This window comes from Apus apus, chromosome 5, assembly GCF_020740795.1.
Source record: "Apus apus isolate bApuApu2 chromosome 5, bApuApu2.pri.cur, whole genome shotgun sequence".
Classification (NCBI taxonomy): Eukaryota; Metazoa; Chordata; class Aves; order Apodiformes; family Apodidae; genus Apus; species Apus apus.
This window is the reverse complement of record NC_067286.1, coordinates 34,299,449-34,323,595: the sequence shown is the minus strand read 5'-3', so window position 1 is coordinate 34,323,595 and position 24,147 is coordinate 34,299,449. Positions and strand designations below refer to the sequence as shown.

Sequence of the window (24,147 nt, the reverse complement as noted above, 5' to 3'; positions counted from 1 at the left end):
AGGTTGGAACCTGAGGATCTCTAAGTTCCCTTCCAACCTTAACCATTCTATGATTCTGTAATTTTATCATAAAGTAAGATGCAGTTACAACTTACTCTAGTCTCTTTTTATTTTCATTCTGTTTGTGTTAGAATAAATGCAAATATCTAGAAAAGGGTGTAATTAAACTGAAATTGATATAATTATCCATTTTCTGGTACTTTTTTTGAAAAAATGTCCTATTTGCATATTTGGAAAATATTTTTACAAATATGTAACTCTGTTGCAAGCATGAAGTATGTGGTAGACTGGTGGGTCAATGGGATATTCCAAAACACATTTTAGAGGCTTTTGAATTTGATTTTCAGTGTTCACTTTATTTTCTGCTGTCACCCTAGCTGTTGAAGGACATGTCATTCACTGGATTGAAAGCAAAGCCTCATTTGGTGATGAAAGTAGCCACCAAGCCTATTTGCAGGACCAGTTTTGGAGCTACTGGAACAGGTACATTTCTGTTAATTTTCCTTATAGACATATATGACTGCGTTTTTAAAAGAAGTTACTGGAAAAAATACTAGTGACATTTGTATTAAGCCATGTGAACAAAATACATATTACTAATCTGTCATCTTGCATGTCATTAATTAGCATGTCAAGTTGGTATGCTAACATATTTGTGAAAAATTTACATAATTGTTAGTATGCAGCAGATATATATGGTGATTTTACAGTGGTGCTAGATGACAGAGAAAGTTACTTTGGTACAGAAGTTATATATCAATTTTTTTTCATACTTGATTTTGAATGGTTTTGTAACGTTTTGTAATACTTGCAAGGTGCCAAATTTATTATAAAATCTTCACAGTGTAACCAAGTTGGCTTTGTGTTAAGAACTTCATTGTCATTGTATGTAGGTTAATACTGGTTTAGTGTTGCTTTTTTTCTGATAAAGTATTTTTTAAAAATATTGTCTACATTTTAAGCAGTAATAACAATTTTCTTCAAGCTAAGAAATGTAGTAGGTATTTTCAGGAACATAAGGAGGGAAGTAAGTTATACTGAGCAGAATCTTTGAACATGTTGATGGTATAAAGATACTTTAAATATTATCAAAATAGTTCTGCTTTATTCTTGTAAAGATCATTGTTGTATGTATTTATATATCTTTCCATGGTACTAGAAGCCCCCTCAGTGGAGGATTTTTCTTCCAAAAAAATCCTAAACAAGATGCTTCAATTCAGTTTTTGTACGTGGTGGAACCCTAAGCAAGGTAGTGAGTCAGTGAGGTAAATGAAAGTTTTAATAAAAGATTTTTTTAAGTGTAAGTTTAGAAGTCTGCTCCGTGTTCATGAGTGCATCAATGAAATCTGAGAGATAGTGGAGAAGGTGGCACAAACATGTGAACATGCAACAAATAATCAGTGTGTGCTAACATGAGAGGCTAGTCTGGTGACCGTGAAATATTTCAGCTGAATATGAGAAATGTCGACAGGAAAATAGCTAGCCTTAGCTTGGGAAATACTTTAAAAGCAGGTTCTATAGGAGTCAGCAGAGAAGGGGAAACCAAGTCTTGAAAATAACCTCATCAGAGTTCAGAATTATGCTCTGCAGCAACAATTCTTGATTGACACGTGAAGGACTTACCCTTATTTGACGACCCCAGAAAGCAGTGACTTGGAGAGCTTGACTTGAGGTAATGGGAACCTCAGGAAGGCTGTCAGTTACTGGATGAAGATACTATACTACAGGAAAGTTATGGAAAAGAATTTGTGAAACATATAACCAGAGTGCAAGACTTTAGGAAGAAATGTGATTATATACAGTATCATCAGTGTAAATAAGAGGCAATAGAGCTGCTCAAGCTGGGAGGGAGCATGTTGGCTGGAATATTTTCTGAGGAAAAAGAATGTGTTTGAAGCAATACATGATGGTATCAGAGAAAAGGAGCCCCGATAAGTGAATTTTAAATTGATAACATGAGCATAAAGATACTAAGTTGAGGTGGGGTGAAAGTTGAATAGGCAAGTAGGATGAAGGCACTGATATATTTGTTTGCAATAGAATTGCCATGGCAAGGTTCAAGTTGTAGTTTCTGGTTTTTTTGTGGTGAACAAAATTATTATCTGTGTTTTGGTTTGAGCTGTAAAATGTGTGAGATATTCTACAACAGTAGACTGAATTGGTATCTAGATCAATAAGATTGTTTTGGAAGTAGTTTTGAGATTTTGCCAAATCTTCTATTACTGCTTTTTGTATTGCCAACAACTAAAAAAATTGTTGATTCTTAAATATAGTGACTTTACATTCATATAAAGAAAACTAGAAATCTCCTTATTGACATTTGTTACTCCCCAAATCTAGAATTCGGTGATTGCCAACTATGGAAATCAGACAGATTTCTGTGGGTTGTTTTTTTTTTAAAAGACAAGTCCTCTTTAGTTTTAATTTTGGTACTACTTGGCCAAAATAACATTACCACATGATCTTCTGAAATGAGTTGTGAGTTACTGCAGATTATTGTAATATAATGATAGTTGGGTTAATGTACAGTTTTTGACAGGTTAGGCTGTGTGTAGGTTAGACAGTTAGCTTTTGCTTTCTGAAATTATTGTTATGAAAAGACACAGGTGTAGCTGCACGAACTGTGAATCAACTTTGTATTTTTTAATGAGCCTACGGAAGAACCCCTCAAATGAGCCAGCTTCCCAGTCCATTCACTGCATCTGTGTGTCTCCTTGCCTCTTGAAGGAGAAATCATTTGAAGAAGAAACATCAGTTCACAAGAGAGAGATCATGACACTCAACTGATAGTTTAGGGGTTTGTTTTGTAAACCTGAACTGTCAGTTGAATTTAAAGGCAAATTGAAATTGGAGAGAAAACCTGTAACATCGCCTCTTAGATGTGGATAGAAATACAGGTCTAGACATTTTGAAAGGAGTGAAAGTGAGAGGCTTTAGACCTTTTCCATTAAGCTTTTTTGTTTCTTTCTTTCTCCAAAAAGTAGGAGCGAGACTGAAGAAGTTTCTAGGGTTTTCCCACATCTGTCACAGATGCAAGTTTAATTCTGCACACAATCTGACTGAAAGCTTTGAACATAGCTGTGGCTTGTTTGCTGTTATGTGTGTATTTCATTAAATCCTGTACTCTGTGCTAACTAAATCTGTGAGTGTCTTAAATTGGTCTGTAGTGACAGGACAGAAATGGCACTTTCTCATTTAACAGAACAGCTCCCTAGATGCAGTCAACCATGTCTGTTCACCTCAGTGCAAAAGAACACCTTTTTATTACTCTTGAGTTCTGCAGGGACAGCTTAGCAAGGCTTTTTATGGCTCATACATCAATGGTATTGTTAAGCAATTTTCAGTTGCAGTGCTGCATTGCAACCTCATCTTCAAATTAAGCTTCACATTAAAAATGTACAAAGTGTACCTCGTCGATGGGTTTGCACAATTGTAATTTAAGATACTCTTCAGATATTGAGAATTTTCAATAATAAAGAAACAGGGAAAGGCAAGTTTGGTCTTGCATATTCCCAGACTGATTTTGCCGAGCGATGTTTTGGAAACAAGCAGTTTTATATACTGAACAAAATTACTCATGTACTTAAAGAATGCCTTCTCTCAATTCACTTGTTCCTCCAAAGTGGTGACATCCCCTGAGCAGCCTACAGCTTTCATCGCCACTGGGTAAACAAGAAAACTGTGTGTGCAAAATATAATTGCTTTGTGCACATGTAGTCGATACCACACTTTTCATTGTTCACTGGCCTACATTGCTGTATTTCTGTAACTATAAGGATAAAAACCATTGAACAGTGTGAACTATGTCCCTGAAAGTGATTTAGAGAGCATGAACAAGAACTAACAGAGATTGCACTTTTAAGCATGGTCTAAGAACATGTTGGAAGTTATTTTAGGGTTTAAGTGAATGTTGCTGTTTCTTTTTTTTTTCCATACTGTCTGATTTTTAATTTTTTTTTCTATCTTAAAAATTGGAGTCCTGGCTGTAAAAGACACAGTCAGAACTGATAGGCATGACTGCTTTTTTTCTAAGAGGCATATAGAGATCAGCAACATATGGTCCAAATACTAATTAGGAGGTGCACTGTCAGTGTCTTGCTGTAAGAAGATAAAAACTCAAATACAGCAATTTACATTTTCTGTCTTCTGCAAGCCTGGCTGAAGTATATGTACATTCTGGAATGTAATTTCTAGAAAGTCCCAAGAGAAATCTTGATGCCGTTATTAGCTAAAGAAACTTTACTGTTTGACCATAGGAAAATGTCATATTTGACACTGATATTAAACTAAACGTAATTTGACATTGTGAAAGAGACGCATTTCATGTTCTCTTTGAATAAGAATGGTAAGTCATCCCTGTACTCAATTTTTTCCCCCATTTGCTTGTATTCTAAATGCTGTTAATCCTGTGCTTCTGGATTTTTGCAAGAATAAATAAAAGTTTCCCATAAGTAATTTTGAAATAGTAATCACACTTTTTGGAAGTCTACATTCATGATTAAATGTGTTATTAATTAATACATTATGTCTGATCTTGAGACTTGTTTATAACTAACAGTCACAGTAAAATTACCAGAGTCCTGTAGATTAAAAAAGGTGTTACAGAAAAATATAAACATAAAAAAATGTAAAATATTGTGTTTCTGTCACAAACACAGATGATGTGTTCTTTGGGTTTTTTGAGAAGGGTGTTGTGTTCAAATTCCTTTGCAGTTGACTATATGAATCAATCATATGTGAAAACAGACTTAATTAGAGTGATACAAATAATTTTTTTCTCTGCAGCTGTTTGAAATGGTTTGACATGTTACTGTGAAGACTGTTTAAGTAATAATTATTGTCTGATTGTATGTTGTAGGGGAAGCGGGAGGTATGCTGAGGGTTTATGGACGTCTGTTCTATAACAAGATCAATATTCTCCAGTTGCAAATGGTTTAAAATTTGTACTGGTGAATTGAAAGCCAGTGGCATAACAACTTGACTTGGAGGAAACCTTGGGAGTTGCATTTGTCAAGTGGCTAGGAAAACTGTTCATGCATACCCAGTATCCAAAGCTTCATTGGCAGCCCAAACATAAAGAACTGAAAGGTCATTCTTCTTCTTGCAGTATGATGGTTTGTTGACATATTTTGACATACTGGTACAATGCTGAAAGGTTTTGACCTTACTGCAACACTGAGGGACTTAGGATTTGTTTAGCTATCTAATGTTTGTAGTTTTTCACACATGCTGGGTTTTGTTCTGCTCCTTTTTGTCTCCCTCCTGGCTCCGCTTGAATTAGTAAATTAATCTGAAAAATGGATGTAGATAGAAGAGAGACTTTTTGATTAATCTTGCAGCTTAGGACTGTACATAGATAAGTTTCTTCAAAAATAATTAACTTTAAAATTTGCCATGCCCATTTCCTAACCTTAGTAGCACTAAGGTATGTTTGATTTTGGGGAAGAATAGAATCAAAAACAGTGAAGAGTGCTGTTTTCTACTAGTTTACTGATTCAGTAGTTTTAATTTGTAAATATTATAAAATTGTATTCTGCAAGATAAACAGAAATATATGAGTACAATCACACACATATGTGTATAGACATATCTTCTGCACTTCACAAACATTCTAGGTACATTTAGCTTATTTCCAGCAGCACTTGACATGAATTATTGTTATCTTTATTTAATGACACGTGAACACTATACAAATCAACATGAAGGTTATGAAAAAAAGTGAATTTTTTTACTTTATCTCAGAGGTGATGTTTTTAGATTTTACCAGTCATTTCCTCTTTAAGAACATGATTGAATAACAGAGCATGAAGACATTTTTCATCGAGACCATGGCTCATGCCAAGCATTCCTATGATGTTAATTGTTTGGCTGAGCATTGTAGGGTGTTTTATTTTGTAGCAAAACTAATTTTTGTCAAAGCAAAGAAAGAACAGACCATACCATATTTATACTAGTATTTACATTTCAATGATTGATATTAATATTCATTTTCATATATTGTTCTCCTTAGATATTGTAATTTTTGGACATTAAATTGGGATTTTCCTTATAATTTAAATCTATTACTTAAGCCTCTTAAGCCTTAAGTTTGCATTCACAACTTAAAAAGTAGTAAATTAAGTACTACACAGCTTTGTTCATTTTTTTTTTCTTTTATATTTTTCTGTACTGTCTCAAATATTATCATGCCACAGGAGACTCCTGTAGTGCAGATAGAGCATTTTCAGCTTCCATCCACATTACTGCAAGGCTTCAGCTCCAATTTTCCTGGTATTTCTCATTCAGATTAGACAAGCATCTAAGTTTATGTACAATAAGAGCTGACAGCATAGATCCTGCTATGCTTGCCAAAGGCCTGGTTGCAGACACTCCACTGTGTCAAAGAACGTCAACCCCCCACAGACCTTACCTTTCAGAATTCCTTGTAATTTTTAATTGACATTTACATCTGACATTTTCAATGTATTTCGTAGTGTTGAGTCTTTATCTACCTGGTAATAGTTAAAACGAAAGAAAAGCAGAAAGAGTCTCTTCCTGTAAACTATGATATCATATATTTTTCATTTAACAAGGTCAAGTTGCTGGGCTAAAACTCACGAATTACCAGCTCCCCCTTCCTTCATGTAATTCTATATTTGCTAGTCTAATCCATTTCAAATGGTAATTGAGGACAGAAGCAGGAGTATAAAGCTAAATTTAACTCTTAATACTAAGGAACAAAGCAGAAATATATCATTATTACTATGCGTCATGCACAGAAAAGATACAGAGATTTTGAGGAAATTTTAAGACTATTAATGAGATTTTCTTCTGAGAATACTGAAAGTAGTACCTTCATACCTATATTCATGCCACATATACATGTAAACAGCATCATATCGCAAATGAAGTAAAGCTGACAAGTATATAATTAACTGCATCTTGCAGTGTATTGAGGTTCCTTGCCTTCAGAACTCTTAAAATTTTCATTTGGTTTAAAATACAAATAGCCTAATAAATTAGTATGAGCATAATTATCCATCTATTAGAAGTTAGAATGAAGGACTACAGTTGATCATAAATGTCACAAAGCAAAGAAGTAGAAGAAGCATTTTGTCACAAATAATGCTGCTTTTCTTCTAATTAGTTAATTTACATTTTACAAATTAAGGGCAAGATTCAGACAGAAGATAATCTAGTAGCATATCATAGCTTTACTGGCCTGTATTTGTATATGCCAAATTTAAGTTAATTAGAAATGTAGATGCTGTTTGTTTTATCTGTCAAAAAGCTCATCTTAAAAAAAAAATCTAGACACACTTTTTCCCCCAACATTTGTCATCTAAATAATAGTCTTGCCAAGATGGCAGCCTTATAATAAACTCTTTTCAGTGGAGTGATGGGTAATGAAGCTTGCTTGTGAAGGCAGCGAAAAATGTTGTCTAGCCAAATGTGTGAATATGATGGCTAGAGAATCAGTGGACTTTCTCAGTCATCAATCTTTTTAGTAGCCTCTTATACATCTGAATATTTTGATAGATGATCTAATAATTGAGTTATCTATCTTTCTAACTATCAGAGTTGCATAAAAATTATTCTCACATGCTATTGAATATTATATATATTGAGCATCCAGTAAATTTTTCAAAAAAGGTCCAAGAGGTGGAGGAATTTAGTTGTGTCTTAAGCCGCCTTGAGTGTATTGAATTATAAACTACTATATGTAGAATATAAAACTATTTGTACTTATATAGGAAAAAAATAAATAAAAACAATAGCTGATTACAGATAAGACTCACAATAAATAAAGCATGTAGAAACCTGAAACTGGTGAAGACAGTGCACAATCTAAGAGAAATTTGAGGTATAAAATGAATAGATTCAGTGGTCCCTGGCCAGTTAGTGGACAGGAATCACATTTACACACAGTTGTACAGATTCCTTGTTTCCAGTTAATCTTGGCTTAGACAAAAAGAAGTACTGTCACTGTGGAGTCCCAAGTTAGTGCTCAACCACCAGAGCAGTTTCTCCTGATTAAGTATGAGACTGAAAAATATCTATTGAAACTGTCCACATTTTGTTTATTCTTGGAGATTGCACAATATGTATTTGCATTTCCAGAGCACAAGAATCTGCTTTCCAAAGGACACTAATCTTGTATTAAAGGAGCCACCCAGGGTATTTGGATAAGTTGCATTAAACACATCATTACATGTGTTTTACTAGGGTTTCCGTGTGACAGAGGAAAATTATTGTTGGAGTCGGTGTATTTTTTTAAACACTACACTTCAAAAATACATTATATAATTCTTTACTTTGCATTTCTGCTCAAAAGGTGAGATAAAAATATTTTTACAATAATAAAACTGCTTTTGCATTAAGAATACTTTTAATTCAATATATTTCCCTCCCGCAGTATCACCAGTTTATGTTCAATTACATACTTTTCTATAGATTATAAAATGTTTCTACTCTTAAGTTCTTGAAAACTGTATGTGGGGGACTTGTGTTTTGTTAAAAATGCAGTTATTCTAGATTACAGTGTATTTACATTTTTTACTACTTCATCTGTAGGTTTTGTAACTGCAGCAAGGTGTTAACAAACACATTTTATGAGTAGCTCTCTGGTTAGTAGAGTGACTAGAGTGACCAGGGTACTTTTTTGAGGAATTCATTGCAGAATTTTAATGGAAAAGGTATCAGAGGGATCTGTTTTACAGTTACTACCTGATTAAAGGAGAAAAAGAAAGCTGGATTTTAAGGAGATGGATGATGCCATAATTTGACAAGTACTTTATGAAGGTATCATTTGGCTTCATTGGACCTTGCCACTGTATACAAATCTACAAATTTAATGAAGTTTTGGCTGTCTCACTGAGAGCAGTCGTGACTGTCATCCTCAATAAGTAAAGTTCTTGATGTTTAGGAGTTCTCGTTAAATCCACGTAATTAGTTTGATACGTTTTAGGTACACATAAAGAAAGACACTGAAATAAGACAACTTTACGTTATCAAAAATATAAAAACTTAAAATAAATATTTGGTTCTGAAGCTCCACACTTGTCTTGCAATATTGCATCCTACATAAACCATCTACATTTTTTGTTTTCAGTGATGTTTACATGGATTTTATGCAATTTTAAATTTCATAAATGTATGTCACGTAAGCATAATTTTAGCCTAGAATGAAAGCAGTAGGGAACAAATTAAAAAAAAAAAAAAAAGAAAAAGAAGTTATAATATTCTCTCTCATTGTTTGTGGAATTTTAATATAAGGAGCTAAAATTGCTTCTGAATGTATAAATTCATAAGCAATTAACTGGTCAAAGCGAATGTTTTATTTTCTTTACTAAATGTGGCTGCTTCTGACCTTGAGTAAAAATTGGCAGTTAAGCTAGTTAGGATTTGTAGCATGTCTGCTTGAGAACCTACAAAGCTCCTATGCTTACGCAGTGTCTTATACAAACTTGTGTATGTATTTGTATGTATAATTTAGGAAGGAGATCTTAATTTCCCTCTCCTAATCCAAGTAGCAAGCATCTGTGGTCCTTCTGGTTTGTCATTTTATTTGCATGCTCTCATCCATCACTAGTCTGTGATATGAACATCAAGAAATTTGTCCTTTTGTTTTAAATGATAAATATGTCTTTGTCATGAATACTTACAGCCATTCCAGGATTCACATCTGAACTGTCAAAGTGTAACTGCACAGCTTTTCTAAAGTGTGACATGATTAGTGAAATAAAGACCTTTTTAATTTTTCATGGATAGGCCTTAAATATTGACATTGCAAGACTGTTTTAGCTGTAGTGCTGAACAAAAAAAAAACAAACAACAAAACCAAAAACAACTGTCCTTCATCCACTGTTTTTGTAAGATTTGGTTTTTATCAACAAGAGACAATCAACTGCACACGTGCCTCTGTGGACATTTTATTTGCGTGGTCTAAGGCTGTCTGTTCAAGTTTCATTATTTAGGTCTGATGTCTAGTTAGCTCTTATCAAAGCTAATACCATCTGAAGTACCAGGCTTCCAGTGGTCACATAACCAACATGAAAATTTCTTCAGTCTGACTAATATTATTAAAGACAGTATCTCTTTAAACTTGAGCTTTGTTTCAGTGTCTAGATCAATTACATCTTGTAAATGCATTTCGATTAATATTTCACTGCTTGTTTCAACAGATAAAATACATCTGAATTAAATTATATTCTGCACATTTTATAAAAACTGTGAAAATGCAGATTTAAAAATTTACTACCATTCTTAATTACTTGATTCTACTAAGACAGAACGAACTAGTGTATTGCTAGGTTCTCATTATTGGTATAGTACAGTAAGTTAAAATGTTTTGAAGGCACCTTTATCAGCTATTTGTAGCAAGAGTCTGGCATGCAAATATGTAACTGAATTTTAGTTCCTGCAGAAAGCAAGAGCTTCTTAAAGTCTTTGGGTTCCCTTATGCATGATAAAATGTTGTCTCATGTATTTCTTTTCTGCAGTTGCATTTATTGTGTTCTGAGTCTATCATAGTTAAATTTATTTCATGTTCTAAGTGCTATAAAGTTGACATTGAATATTTCAAATGTAAAATTTTGAGATACTGCAATTTACAATCTTTGACATTTAAAAAACAGTTCATAGAAGAATTCAACAAGACATCCCACAAAATGATTGAAGAACCCATGATCATGATCAGCTTACAATTGCAATATTTTGTAGTATCATATCTATAAAACGCTGCAATTTTTAGGTTTTCTTCAACTTCTTATCGTTCCTTACCTCAGAGACTTTGACCACAACATTTGACATATAATCAAGTTGATTTGATCCCAAGTATGTTTAAATTATAAAGTCATGTGAAACTGATCACATTGTGTATATCTCTTTATTTGAAATGTACTGTTTACTTGATTTTAAATAAAATACACATATTTCAGACTCTGTAGAAGAATATTTTGCAAGTATATTCTCATTTATTTATTTCAAAAGGAGAAATATATTACATCCTTTGCAAAACAGCACAATATACTAAATGAGATTTTCTGGTTTATGAAGGATGCATGTGAGTTTTTGAGACACTGAAGCTGTAACCCAACTTGAAGAAAATGATGGCAGTGAGCTTCTGTCCAGAGTTAATCAGCTGCAGAATTTGTAAACTGCGTATGTGTCAAAGTTGAAAATGTTCGCACTCTGATAGAAGCTTGAAAAGGTTAGACCTGATAAAAGCCATCAGCAGTTAAAGAAAGTGATTTATGGGAATGTAATGACACAAAATGCCTCATTTATCACTCATAGATAGATAGGTTAAGGTTTGTGTGTCATACTTTAAAAACTTGACCACTTAGAATTGTCAAAATAGGTACTTAATTGCCCATCATACATTTTAGTTCACATTTCCTTTGCTTGAATTTCGGTGATTTTACTGTTTTGCTTCTCATATGGTTCTTTTTAAAGTTGTTCTCATTTCATATTTACTTCGTATTTGTTTCAAATAGTATACTTAATGCTCTGTTAGAACTTTGATTAGGTAAAGCTGTTGATTTGAGTGCTATTCAAATCTTTTGTTGATTTACAATTTCATTCAGTCTAACTATAAGTAAAGTAACTGAAGGTTTCGTTTTCTTTTGTTTTATACCACTAATTTTCATCGAGTTTGCAGCTAATTCATTCCTTACATTTCCTCTCCAAACTGAAATATGCAATTTAAAAGTGAGATCCATCAGCTGGTTTCCAGTTCCAGTCTCTTAAGTTACTGTTTATCTCCAAACAAATAAAATTTAACTGAAAACTACCAGTACTGTTAAATGATCCTAAACCAAAATAAAAATGCATAGTAGTATTTTACCCTTTTACTGGTCAGTTTCGAGGATAACAGTAAGCAAATCCCATAGATTTGAGACTGACTGATTTTTTGTAAGTATCCACATTTTCATCATAATGCTGAAAAAAAATAAATGCAAACATAGGTAAATCATCATTATGGAATTATCTTTAAGAAGATATTAGTAAAATAAAGCAATACTTAAAAGACATTGCATAAATACTAAAATACAGGTTCAGCTGCTGAAAGAAGTGTGATAATGAAGTTTGTAAGGATTTATTTTTCTTTAGTTACTTTTCTTTTTTAAACTATTTCACCCCATTATTTCTCAATTTTACACAGAAAAGGCTGAACAGAATATTTTTTATTTTGAATATAAAAAAAACTTACCTTTTGGTAGCTTTCACAATTTATGGCCCCAGTTGTAGAGCATTCTGTTTGTTCAGCGATGACCTTCCAGCTTCGATTTAAAAAGAAGTCAGAAGCATTTGTCATGTCTGCTCGATCTTGTCCAGAGGTACCTATTGTAATTATAAAGGACTAATAAGGTTGTTTATAATATAACAGTCTGGCAACCTTAAAAAATCTTCTGGAGAACAACTTTGGTGGGTGTGTGTGTATGTCTACTTAAGGAAAAAAAAAATAGTCTAATATTTTGCTTTATGTTGCACTGTGTCTTTTCAACATTTGGTTGAGAAAGCACAAAGAACTTATACCTCAAAAAACTTTAGTAAATTTTTAAAGATAATCTGTATAATTTGCTTATTAGTAACACTTTTGGAAATACTCAGTAATAAAGTTGCTATAGTACAGTTGCACCCTGTATTTAATTAGTGTATATAGAAGTTATGATGATATGCTTAGAAACATTTAACTACTTTCACAGTGTGAAAAAAGCCCCACTTACTAACATGTCTGTTGCAAAAAATGTGTGCTACATTAATATAGTGAGCTCTGTTTCTTAGAAAATTATCCAAATTAAGAAAATATTGCTTATTCTATTGTAAGTATTATTAAAGTACTGTTGTAAGTATGTGTTATTGTAGTGGTATTTTACATTATATGTCAGGTTTTTTTACAATTGACTTATGATCATTTTTCCCTTTATATGTCTTTGTCTTGCTTCCTCTCGTCCCTTTCCTCCTCCATTTCAGCATCATCCAGCAATACCTGTTTTTTAAAGACATATACATAAGCTAAACAAAAACATACTAAAACCAGTGGAATTTGAATGTTTGACAGAAATGTTTACCTCTCTTGTAGGGTATGTAACAACACTGTAGTATTGTCAGGCTACCATACATCATTTAAATACCCTTAGACAGCAAAAGCAAAATCTAGACAACTCAGTAATCTCATCATGTGATTTCAAGGAGGCTTTTTTTCATACCTACAATTGAGACAAATTTATGTTGTATGTATTTATGGTAGTTAAACTCAAAATTGTCTCGTTTCATTAATTTTTCACATTGTGCTCTCTTAATGACTATGAAGAAATGTATTAAAATGCTTTAATTATAGGACTGAAGAAGAGAAAGCAGAAGTCTTTAGCATATGATCTTTCAATTGTTCACTAAAGGATAAAGAAGGCATTCAAGCGTGGTTTAGATAACTGTCAGCAATAATAAAATACAAGGTAGTTTGTAGAGCCTTTAAAGACCTTTCAGGGAAATAGTTTTAATTAAAAAAACATAAAATGGACTTTTCATTTCAAAGAAATCCAAAATGTTATAACATTCCAGGATGTTACTGTAGTGAGTAGTGTAAGTTTCCAAGGATGAGGAAAAATAGCTGTGAAAATATTCTGCAGTCCACACAGCAGTGATAGCTTTGTTTTGTGTGTGTAGATTTATGTCCTTTAGCTTTTAACACATAGACCATGGACAGTATGTTAGAACATATTTCAGGTTTTTTTAGCTGAGTGATTTTACCTGTTGGCGAATTTCGGTTTGTTATGCTTTTAACGAGGATTTGTTTAAAAAAAATAGAGTGAACATTTAGCTTCTTAATGTAAAATTGTGTTATCGCAATTACCAACAGAAAAATAAAACAGACATATTGGCAGAAGTTTATCTGCCTATTTGGTAGAATAAGTAGGCTCCTACTCATTAAAGGTATCTGGGTCATATACTGTCAAAATATATTTCAAAATATATTTTGAATTTCTGCTTTTTTCTTCTCATGTAATCAAAACATGAATTTGCTAATAATTTTTTTGGTCGTGTGGTGTGTTGAAAATTTAACTTCAGCACTTGTTCTGCACTACTGAATTATGCCACTTCTGGCAAACTGGAAAGAGCTTGCATGTGATAAGCAGTGGCTTATAAACAGCATTGACTGCTGTCTTTTCAAAGTAGTTTTGCTCCCTTGCTTAGCCTCGTGCATTACTGATGAAGTTTTTGTATGTTGTTTTCTCTCACACTGGTGCACACACATCAATTGCATTGACCGATTGGTTTTTGTAGCTGTGTACCAAATTAATCTGCATGCAAGTTGTGTTTGTGCAGGAAGTTTTTTTACAGCTAAATCAACTTAACTGAAGTGCATTTTCAGCAAATGCTAAAAGTCTTATCACTTTTGTTGTTACAGTTGCTGGCCCAAGTGCATTATAAAGCATGTTCATAATGAAAACATGAGTTCAATATTTAGAGTCTTGCTATATCCTCTATTAAATTAAGTTTGATTTGTTAATTCATAACAGTGTTCACTTTGTCACTGATCATAGAAATGGAAAATCATCCCTGTTCTTGCAGTTGGTGATTTTTCTTTTTTTAAAAAATAAGGGTTTGTTTTCTGCTTGCACACATACCTTGAAGTGGAGCACAAGTGAATACCACAGCATTTGTGTCATACACTCGGCAATGATCCTATGAAAAAGATGGCTAAGATACTGCTGAAAATGTCATAGAATCATATAATCATATAATGTGTTAGGTTGGAAGGGACCTCTAAAGGTCATCTAGTCCAACCCCCCTGCAGTAACCAGGGACATCTCACACTAGAACAAGTTGCTCAGAGCCCTGACCTTGAATGTCTCCAGGGCTGGGGCCACCACCACCTCTCCAGGCAACCTGTTCCAGTGATCCACCACAGTGTTTTCAATGGGTTGTGTTCCTTTCTTCCCACTCAGCCCTCCTGATGTGGTAGGGCTGATTCAATCTGATATTCTCCAGTCTGCAGCTGATGGACGCCTGCAGAATCATTAGTTTTGATCACTTCTGTTGGACTTGTAAGTCAAATATTGAGTCTGGTTGCTTTGCCTTTCTAATAGGGATTTTTTTTTTGCTCACTAAAGTTTTGTGTAGTTGGGGTTTTATGTCTTCATTGCCGTTATTCTACCAGAGGTGACTGGTTTCCAGTAGTGACTCTTTTACACTTTGGTAAGCACACTAAATTAAGTAAAAAATACTACCGTGCAGTATGTTAATTTTTTGCATGATAATTAATTAATTAATTTTACTTTTTCGTGTGTAATTACGTTATTTTTTAAATTATGTTTCTTTTTAATATCCTGCTTCCTACATCTAAAAAACTCTCCTTACTGATGATAATCCTTTACTAAAAACAGCAGACATTTTTTATCACTACTTCAAAATGTAGCATTCAAGACAGAAATGCAGAAATGTACATTATCAGAGGACTGAAAGCTTAATCTGACTTCTTGTAGGGCAGATTCTTTTCCCTTATGTGTTTGCCCAGTAGTTAGCACATCTAGCCTCAATACAAGCTGGGGGTTTAATGATGCCAATAATAAGAAGACCAAGGTAGAAATAATGGTCTTCATTTACACTCTAATGTGTTATGATTCTCAGTAACAGTGGTTATCATGCATCTGCCTCTGGGCAATGGACAAGGTAAGCTTTAATGGCTATAAATTCAGCTTTGAATCTCCATTCCATCACTGATCTCTTTAGTACCCTCAAGCAAATTGCTTGTTGCTTCTATATTTAATATTCACTCCCCGTAAAAGCCTGATTCTGCATCAAAATAGTGCAATGTCGAACTTAAAATTGATAAGGTGCTTTCTTAAAACTCAGGGTAAAAGACACTACAGATACAGATGTACAAGTATGTTCTGCTGTGAAAAATCTCTACTCTTGTAGCTGTAGTGTAAACGTACGCACAGATCTTCTCGTAACTTTCTTATCACCATTTATAGTGACTGTGTCAAGAGAAAAAGAATCCAGGAATACTGTCTGTCTTTTGGCATAAAGCGTTACGAAAACAACATAAAGTTCCAGATGGTTTTTGGCTTGCGTTAAGGAGATAAAGGATAGGATTCTAGGACAAATACAAATCGTGTCAAACTACCACTCAAATCATACTTCTCTGCAAAATGTCCAGGGGAAAAAGTTCAGAGAGAGCAGTCTGCATTCTCGCTGTTACGGAAAGACCTTCCCAGTTGTAAAATCGCACCAGACCTCTACTTTTCTGGGCCTTCTCTGTAAAATCATCCTGTGCAGCTCTGAAAATTAATACTCTTGTAGGGTTTTTTTAAAATTTCTTTGATTGCCACATTACCAGTAGGATTTATTGCACTAAGACCCTTAGCCTGCTCAGTCTCTGCCCTCTCCCTCGCTTGAACAGACCACAACATTAGGCTAATTCTTAGGAATTGGCATGGTGGGAGAGACCACTTCATGTGCAGATCTCTGGAACCTCTGCATCATAATGTAGATTTTGCCTCAGAATATGTATACGTGTATATATGTATGTACGTCTGAATTACAGAAATGTAACACAATTACGAAATTTAAACATAATACTGTAACATTTTCATTGTTCTTGTTGTGCATGTAAGTAAAATAATAGTTTAAAGTTGTGCTTTGCTGTTTAGGTAAACATTTCTTACACCTCTAGTACTCTCTCCCTGTTTTTGCTATGATACACACCTGTGAATTTTTCTGAACTAAAACTACTAGAAAAATCAAATTTTTTAACAATGGAACATGTTAAGATTCTTTCGTTAATTGCAGATAGGATGAAAAAAAGCTGTTAACATCGTGGGATATTTTTTCACCTATGGAGAAATATACTGTGCTGCATGCATCTTTTCTATGACGTGAGGGAATTTGAGTAGAACATTCCTTTCAGTAGCTCATGCTGTATGTTTTTGAGTATTAATTACCAAGTCAGATTTTATTAGAGCCCATTGAGTTTTGCATAATTAAAAATGTAGCAACAGCTAAATGGTATGTGATGTGGAATGCAGAATCATTTCTTCTGCCAAATGTTTTTCTTTGGGTTTTCAAAGAGGGAGTGGAAGAGTGGGAGAAGCTTAAGGTGAAGTCTGATGCTTAAAAAAAAATTGATGTAGATGTGAATTTACCTTTATATAAATATAGAAGTTAAGCATAATAGATTTTTCTGCTATGTTGTTTTTCTACAGCAGCAATAATATTATGTGTTGAATTTCTGGAATAGTTATTCCTTTCAAAATGCAGATCTGTAGAATTATAATAATGGATAACTGTAGACTGGTTTCTGTACACCTGCAGATTAAGGGTTTTGGATATAGTGTGAGAAAAGTTGTTTATTGTATAAATACTATCAAATGCATATAACTGAGAAAAAACCTATCATTGTATTTAATATTGAAATATTCCTGTGGCCGTCCTGGCATAAACAGTAAATATACATTATCATCTTCTGCATAGAATCATCTATCTAGTAGATTTTTACTTCTGTTTCATGTCAGTGGAAAAATGTGCACTGTCCTCAGTGCAAGTAAGAATAAAGCAGCCATCGGTACTAGTTTTGACCTGTGTAATATTTTGGTGCTTTCAGTTATGTTATTAGATAGAGCATAAGATCCACAATTGTACTGAGACAGACAGTAACTTACACCAAATCCAGTGAAGGGCCACAAAGATGATAGAGGGATTGTGAAGTCTCCATCCTTGGAAATATTCAAAACCCAGCTGATCAAAGCTCTGAGCAACCATCTGTAGTTCACTCTGCTTGGAATACGACTAGACAATGTCTAGAGGTGCCTTTTGACCTAAACTGTTCTGTGTTACTATGAGATTTTATTTCTTAATTTATATCTGTATTATCTTTTTTTAAGAAAGTCACAGAGAAAGAAGTGGGAGAAAGGGAAATCTGAAGAGCTATAGTCCAGTAGACTGTGCTGCTATTACATTTAATGCCAGATTTCCTAAGTTGGCAGATCCTGTCTTCAATTTTCAGGGTATGAGAGAAAATTAAGCTGAAGAAAATGAGGAAAAAAAATTATCTAGCTCTTAATGTTGTTCTGAAAATTGATAATAAGAGCTAAGCGCTAACAGAATATAAAAGACAGTAAGAAAATTATGAAGGAATAATTGAAGGAATGTAATAAGAGGGAGGATTTTAAAACCTGTTGGTCTGGAGTTTGGGGATCAGGTGACAGAAGAGTACACAAATGTAGACTTACAAAGTTAGCAGTAACTGCCGACAGATCCTAGTATGTTAAAGTTTGTAATCTTTTGAAAGAAGTTGGTTGGCTTTCCTGTTGGCCCTCCTTTCAACTTTGACCTCCAACCTTCTCCAGCATGTATCACTACAAATAAAACTGCTGAGGTTTGACAAGAGGATATAAAGTCACTAGGCCATCGCACCGAGATCTCTACATGATTTTATTTAACCTTAAGCTTAAATGAACACTGCTTTAAGTCAGGGTTTTTAATAAGAAGTCATAAACACTCACCCATATCACTTCAGTTTTAATAATTACTGTTTTAACAAAAAAAAAAAATACATACACTTAGTAAATTATGTTTGACAACGGGAATTTGGTTGTTTTGTTATTGGTTGTCCTTGACCATTACATAAATTGCTGTTCTTTATTTTCATGTATACTTTTTCATGCAAGCTGCATATGATCCTGATATAAACACAGCATTTGTGTATAGTGTTATAAATGAATTTTTAGCTCTTGATTAAGGCAAACCAGATGACAAAAATAACTTAAGTGTTTGTATTTACCAAACATCAGAGTAATAATCTTCAAATCTGTAGTCACCTATGTTGATTTTGGCTTTTCTTCCTCCATAATTTTTATGTGATTTTACACAATACCTTTTAACGATCTAGGAGCTATGCAGGCCATACTTGCTGAAAGGTTTTATTATTCCAGTCCTGAAAGCTGCCTATATAGTGTTTCCATTCACAGTATTAACTTGTAGAGTCCTATTCTTATGACCAACTTATCTCAGAACATAGGCGGTACCTTACTGAAACTGTATTACTCTCCTAAAATTATATTTCTTTCCAGTTCAAACCATACCAATTTAAAATTAGGTTTTCTGGTTTTCAGCCTTTTACTTCTATGGCATGTGTTGTGGTGGTGTATAATAATTTTCTTCATTATTTTTGTTGCTCTTTTACATTCACCCATATGCTTTATCTGAATTATTACTTTAGGGGCTGTGTAATCAGTCTCTTCTTTCTAAAGTCCTTCCTTTCAGTGCCCCAAATTCCATTCTTTATATAAGCCATTAATATGTTCATCTTTGGATGGACTGGACTTTTTGTCAAAGTCCAGTTTCATTGCTAGGACAGTAGCATTCTTTATCTGATTATGTACACAGATCTTCCATTCTTAGTTATGCTTTCTATGAATTTTTAGTCTTTCTTCACAAGCATAACTACCAGATACTGGAGAGCATGGAGAGCACCTTTTTTTTGTTTTTTCCCCCAAAATAGTTTGCAGCACACCAGTAAGGTCGCAATAGGCCATGCATCTTGCCTTTCTGCTGGCTCCATTTTGCTAAAACATTTAAATCGGTTTTCATTTATCCTTAGTTTATTAAATATAAACTTATCACATTAAAACTTTACAGTTCTATTCTGGGAGACAGTCGATGTTGTTGATCATCAAACCATACAGAATGTAAATTTTGGAAGTTAGATATTCCTAGAGGATTAAGGGCTGACTGAATGGGGACAAGAGTAAACTTCTAAAAAGCAAAATGCAGTTTTAATTATTTCTTTCTCCTAGCAGGACTTTATACTGCATGATTTAATATCATATCAAGAGGAGAAAAAATTAGCTGAAAGTGTGTTGTGAGAGAATTCAGTCACACCTTGCCTTGCACTCTCTGAGAATCTGTACATCCCTGATTTTGGGTATAAAGAGGATACTAATCTTCAGCTGGTATTACTTCTGTTTTCCTCTGCAAGTAAGAGCACTCAGCATGATGTCAATCTGTGTTCCTTTAGCATTTCTCTTAGCATTTAATGCCCCACCATCTTCAAAAAGTGGGCAGGAAACCAACTAGAAAGGTGACTTCTACCTGAGGAGACAGATAAGATTTGCAAATTCATTAAAATATTAAAAAATTGTAGCAAAAAACACTGATTTCTAACTTTTTTTTTCCTCTTTGAAACCACTTATATTACATTCAGAAGACCGCAAGATAGTCTGCCAGCAAACATAGGGTATAAAAAAACATCTTTGAGGTATAAAAGTTTAACTGGTGCTAGCTGAGATTTCTGATACTTTTCATGTAAACAATACTAGCTACCATATTGCTTATCAAAACACATAGGAAAATGGTTTCTGCTCCTGAAAGTCACAGGATGGTCACGACAGGAACCAACATCTGACGTAGCACTAGGAGAGAGTATTATCCCTTGTATTAAGCTGTTACACTTATTCACTGGAAACTGTTGTGTGGGTACTTTCAGTGTACGAATGTATTTATGGTGGAAAAATTACTATATCAACATTCTCAGTTAAAACTTCAGTATTATCCTCAAGTTGCAATGTATGTAGAAGTGGCAGAACTGAAATACGAGTATAAAGTTTTTAATTGAGGGGTGATTAAGATAGCATGTGATATCCATAGATGTTCAGAGAGCATTGTAATGGATACAATAGCAATGATTAGAAGAAGGAATGCTGATCCCTTCATGCATGAAATAGTTTATCCCACTGTGGAGCCCTGGAAACAGATGAAGCTTCTGTGGACCAAAGCCACAGAGGCTTATTTTGACCAGATTAAGACATTTTCTAGAAATGCTTCCTTCATTTTTTCACTTTCTGTTTTGTATCACTTAGGGAACAGAGAAATCAGCAGTTATATCAGAAAACTCAAAGAGTTAAAAGTATTATTTTTTAGTTACTATACACAGTAGAGCAATGATTATCCTTGTCCTTTAAAAAATGCAAATTTTAACCATGTTCAAAAATATTGAAATAGTTCGATTTATTTTGGGGTGGTTTTTTTTTTACAATGGATGTTAGTGATTCAAAAATGCCTGCAATTCTGGAGATGTGAGCATAGATTAATCTGATTCTGATTAGAAATCTGGAAATCCATCAGTAGACGTAAAGCAGCAATGGCAGTGTTAATAAAGAAGTTTGAAAATAAAATGGAATAGGAACCAACTTTACTGTTTTCCCTCCTTTATTTTACAAATCAAAGGAAATTGCTATCTGCTGAAAGTTAGTGTGGTCCAGTATTCATTACCTCCGTTTTCACAGTATTCAACTGAACTTCATCCCAACTAATGAGTGATGTTGTGAAATAAGTTGATTTTATATCTGCCATTTTAATGTAAAAAATGCAGGCAACAATCCTGCTACCTTTTGCAGGTTTACTCATCTTTTTACATGGGGCAAACTTGCATCATACAAAGATTAAATTTTGGGCTTTCAACATAAATGTTTTCACGTATATTTAACACGTAGAATTAAATGGAGGTATAAACACATTATCCATGTTTAGCAATGAGTAACTATTTATATGCTTAAAACTTACTTAAATTATTTTATGCAAGTAATTGTCACATAGTAGCATTTATTTACCAAAAAAAATATTTACATTTTCATTGTGTCCTGAATTCAAACCAGAAAGTCTCATGCGGCCTGTGAGCCAAGGGATAAAAGCACAAAAATAAGAAAAAATAAAAATTTTTAAAAACCCACAACACTTTTAATTTAGTTTTACATTATATATAATTAAACCATGGAACTCACTATGATGTGTTATTGACTCTTAAAGTTTAAGAAAAAATTAGAAGTATTTAAACATAATTTTGCACCAAGTTATGATTGCAAAAAAGATTGTTTGCTCTTACAAAAGATGAGATATAAATAATTAGAAAATAGAAAGGTCTAATCAGATAAATCTCTAATTACCTTGAATGAAAAAGGTATTGGAAAAATATCTAAGAGGTTGTATTTTGGGATTTTGGGGGTTTTTTTTATGCTTTTATTGTTTCTGAAGCAGAGTAGTTACTATTCAAAATTAAAGACAAAATTTAGAATGGTTAATTTGGTACTTTATATCATTGTTCTTCAATTGTATTATCTTTTTTATTATGCGATTATACTTTTACAAAATATATTATGGCTTTCCTCTAAGCAGAATGAATTAAGAGTAAAATCTCAACCTTGTTTTTACATTTCATGTATGGAGATGTTCTCTTAAAGTATGAAGTGGTTTTGGAATGAACTATTTCCCTGCTATATTACACATCATCTTAGTGTGTCTATTGAAACTACACCTAGAGGTCCTAATGAAATGTACTAGAGCTTGCTGTAGAACAGAACAAGAGATACTTTGTCCTACAGAGTTTAATATTCAAGTATAATACAAGAGTCAACAAATGTTTACAGTACAGTGCAGAGAAGCAAAAAGATAATATTGGTCAGCATAATAATCACTGGTCTGAGTACATGAGCAGCCTGCTAAATTTTTCATGTGTTTTGACAGATGAGAAATTTAGAGGAAAATAACAAATTGCTTTTGTTAATGCTTTTTGAGAATTATTTCTAACCTTGAGATGCAACTGGGGAGAAAGATGTTTTGATAATTCAGGGTGGGATTTGACAGGTTGCCAGTGAACCGAGAAAGATGTTAAAACTGTGAAAAGTGTATAGGTCTTCCTCTGTAATGGGTCTTCCACTTTCCAGGCACAAAGAAGTTACGTACTTAAATAGTCATAAAATTATTTTATTTTTTTTTCAAAAGTGTTTTGGATGGAGATGAGCTGAGCAGACTGCACTAGTCAAGTTCATAGAAAGGTATTTTGCTGCAATACAGAAAAGAAATGAGCACTTTAAAGGAAATCTCATCTGTGTAAGTGAAACAAGAAAGCAGGAAATAAAGATACCCTGAAGAAAGAATCAGCCAGATTTTAAAATGCCACATATGAGGATCTCCAGAAAACCCTGCTGTGAGGGCTGTAGATGTTTTTAATAGATGAGATGGTCATGTTGACCATAAAGAAGGGTGAGATGAATAAAGAATTAAGAGCTCCATTTAGCTATGTTGTTAATAATCTAGTTATGAAATACATAGAATAAATTGTCAGGGTACATGCATTGTCATTAGTTTAAACTTTTGTGAGACAAACCTGGGGCAAAGTGAGTCTCATCTCTCATTCCATATGTTACTGACTAGTGTACCATGAAAGGAGGAGGATCCAAGTGTGACTTTGAGAGATCCATTATGATTCTAGGTCCGTATGTCCTTGTACCTTTACCATCAATAAACTTTCCACTACTTTTGGTTTCTGAATGCACACAACATGCTCGTAACAGGTTAACTTCTGGAGGATCTGGGATGCTTCATCACAGACCTCTTCAACCACTCTTGATGTTCTCAAGTGTGTACTGCAAGATTCTACCCATAAATGCAAAGGAAATCTGCATTAAGACAACCTTTTGCAATGCACTGAATCTAAGGTAGATGGACTCACTGAAGCTGCACTTAAATTTGAGTTTCTCAGTAACATTCTTCTATGTAAGATTTAGAGATGCTAAGCTCAAAGCCCTTGGCAACTCCCATGGAAAGCTGTAGCATAGATCTGGAAAATCCTCTATAAGAAATACAGGTCTAAACCAAAACCTTCAGGTCTCAAATACCTAGCAGCAGGAAACCTATTTTCTGACTGAAGCCTTTCAGAAGCAGTGGCTCCCTGTTTGTGCCTGTGGAACCCAGACTAAAGCAGTGTGTCAAGTCCAGTGGATGTTTACATATGCTTCTCCTTCCATTACAATTGATTCTGGCTTTTTAAACTGAAGTAATAGAAATATAGTGGTTTGGGTCTGTAGAAAACCCAGTCAGGTAATCATTGACGAGAGTAAATGGACTGCATACGTTTGTAAATGTGAGAGTTTAATGTTCTAATTGTTTATTAGTTCAGGCAACTCTTTTGTTGCATATTCAAACTACAAGTGATACACTGTCCTGAACTGCAACCTGTTGCTAACAAATTTTTGAGCCTGGTGTTTATGCTGAGCGTAGAAGATGCAAGAGTAGCAAAACCCTACTGACTATAGCCAGAATTGTCAGGTAATCATCTCTTCCCTATGAGAGGTCTGGTCTGCAGGTAATAAGTCTTTGTGTTTA

At 33.8% G+C, this 24,147-nt stretch overlaps 1 protein-coding gene across 3 annotated transcripts in view; it reads left to right on the top strand.

Moving 5' to 3' along the window:
* The window catches only part of CDIN1 (CDAN1 interacting nuclease 1), a 125,070-nt gene that overhangs the window by 63,264 nt on the left and 37,659 nt on the right, over positions 1 to 24,147 (top strand). For all 3 annotated transcript variants that reach the window (XM_051621680.1, XM_051621679.1, XM_051621678.1), the window contains one exon: positions 378 to 483. In XM_051621680.1, the coding sequence (XP_051477640.1) occupies positions 378 to 483 (106 nt within the window). The remainder of the gene's footprint in view (positions 1 to 377; positions 484 to 24,147) is intronic.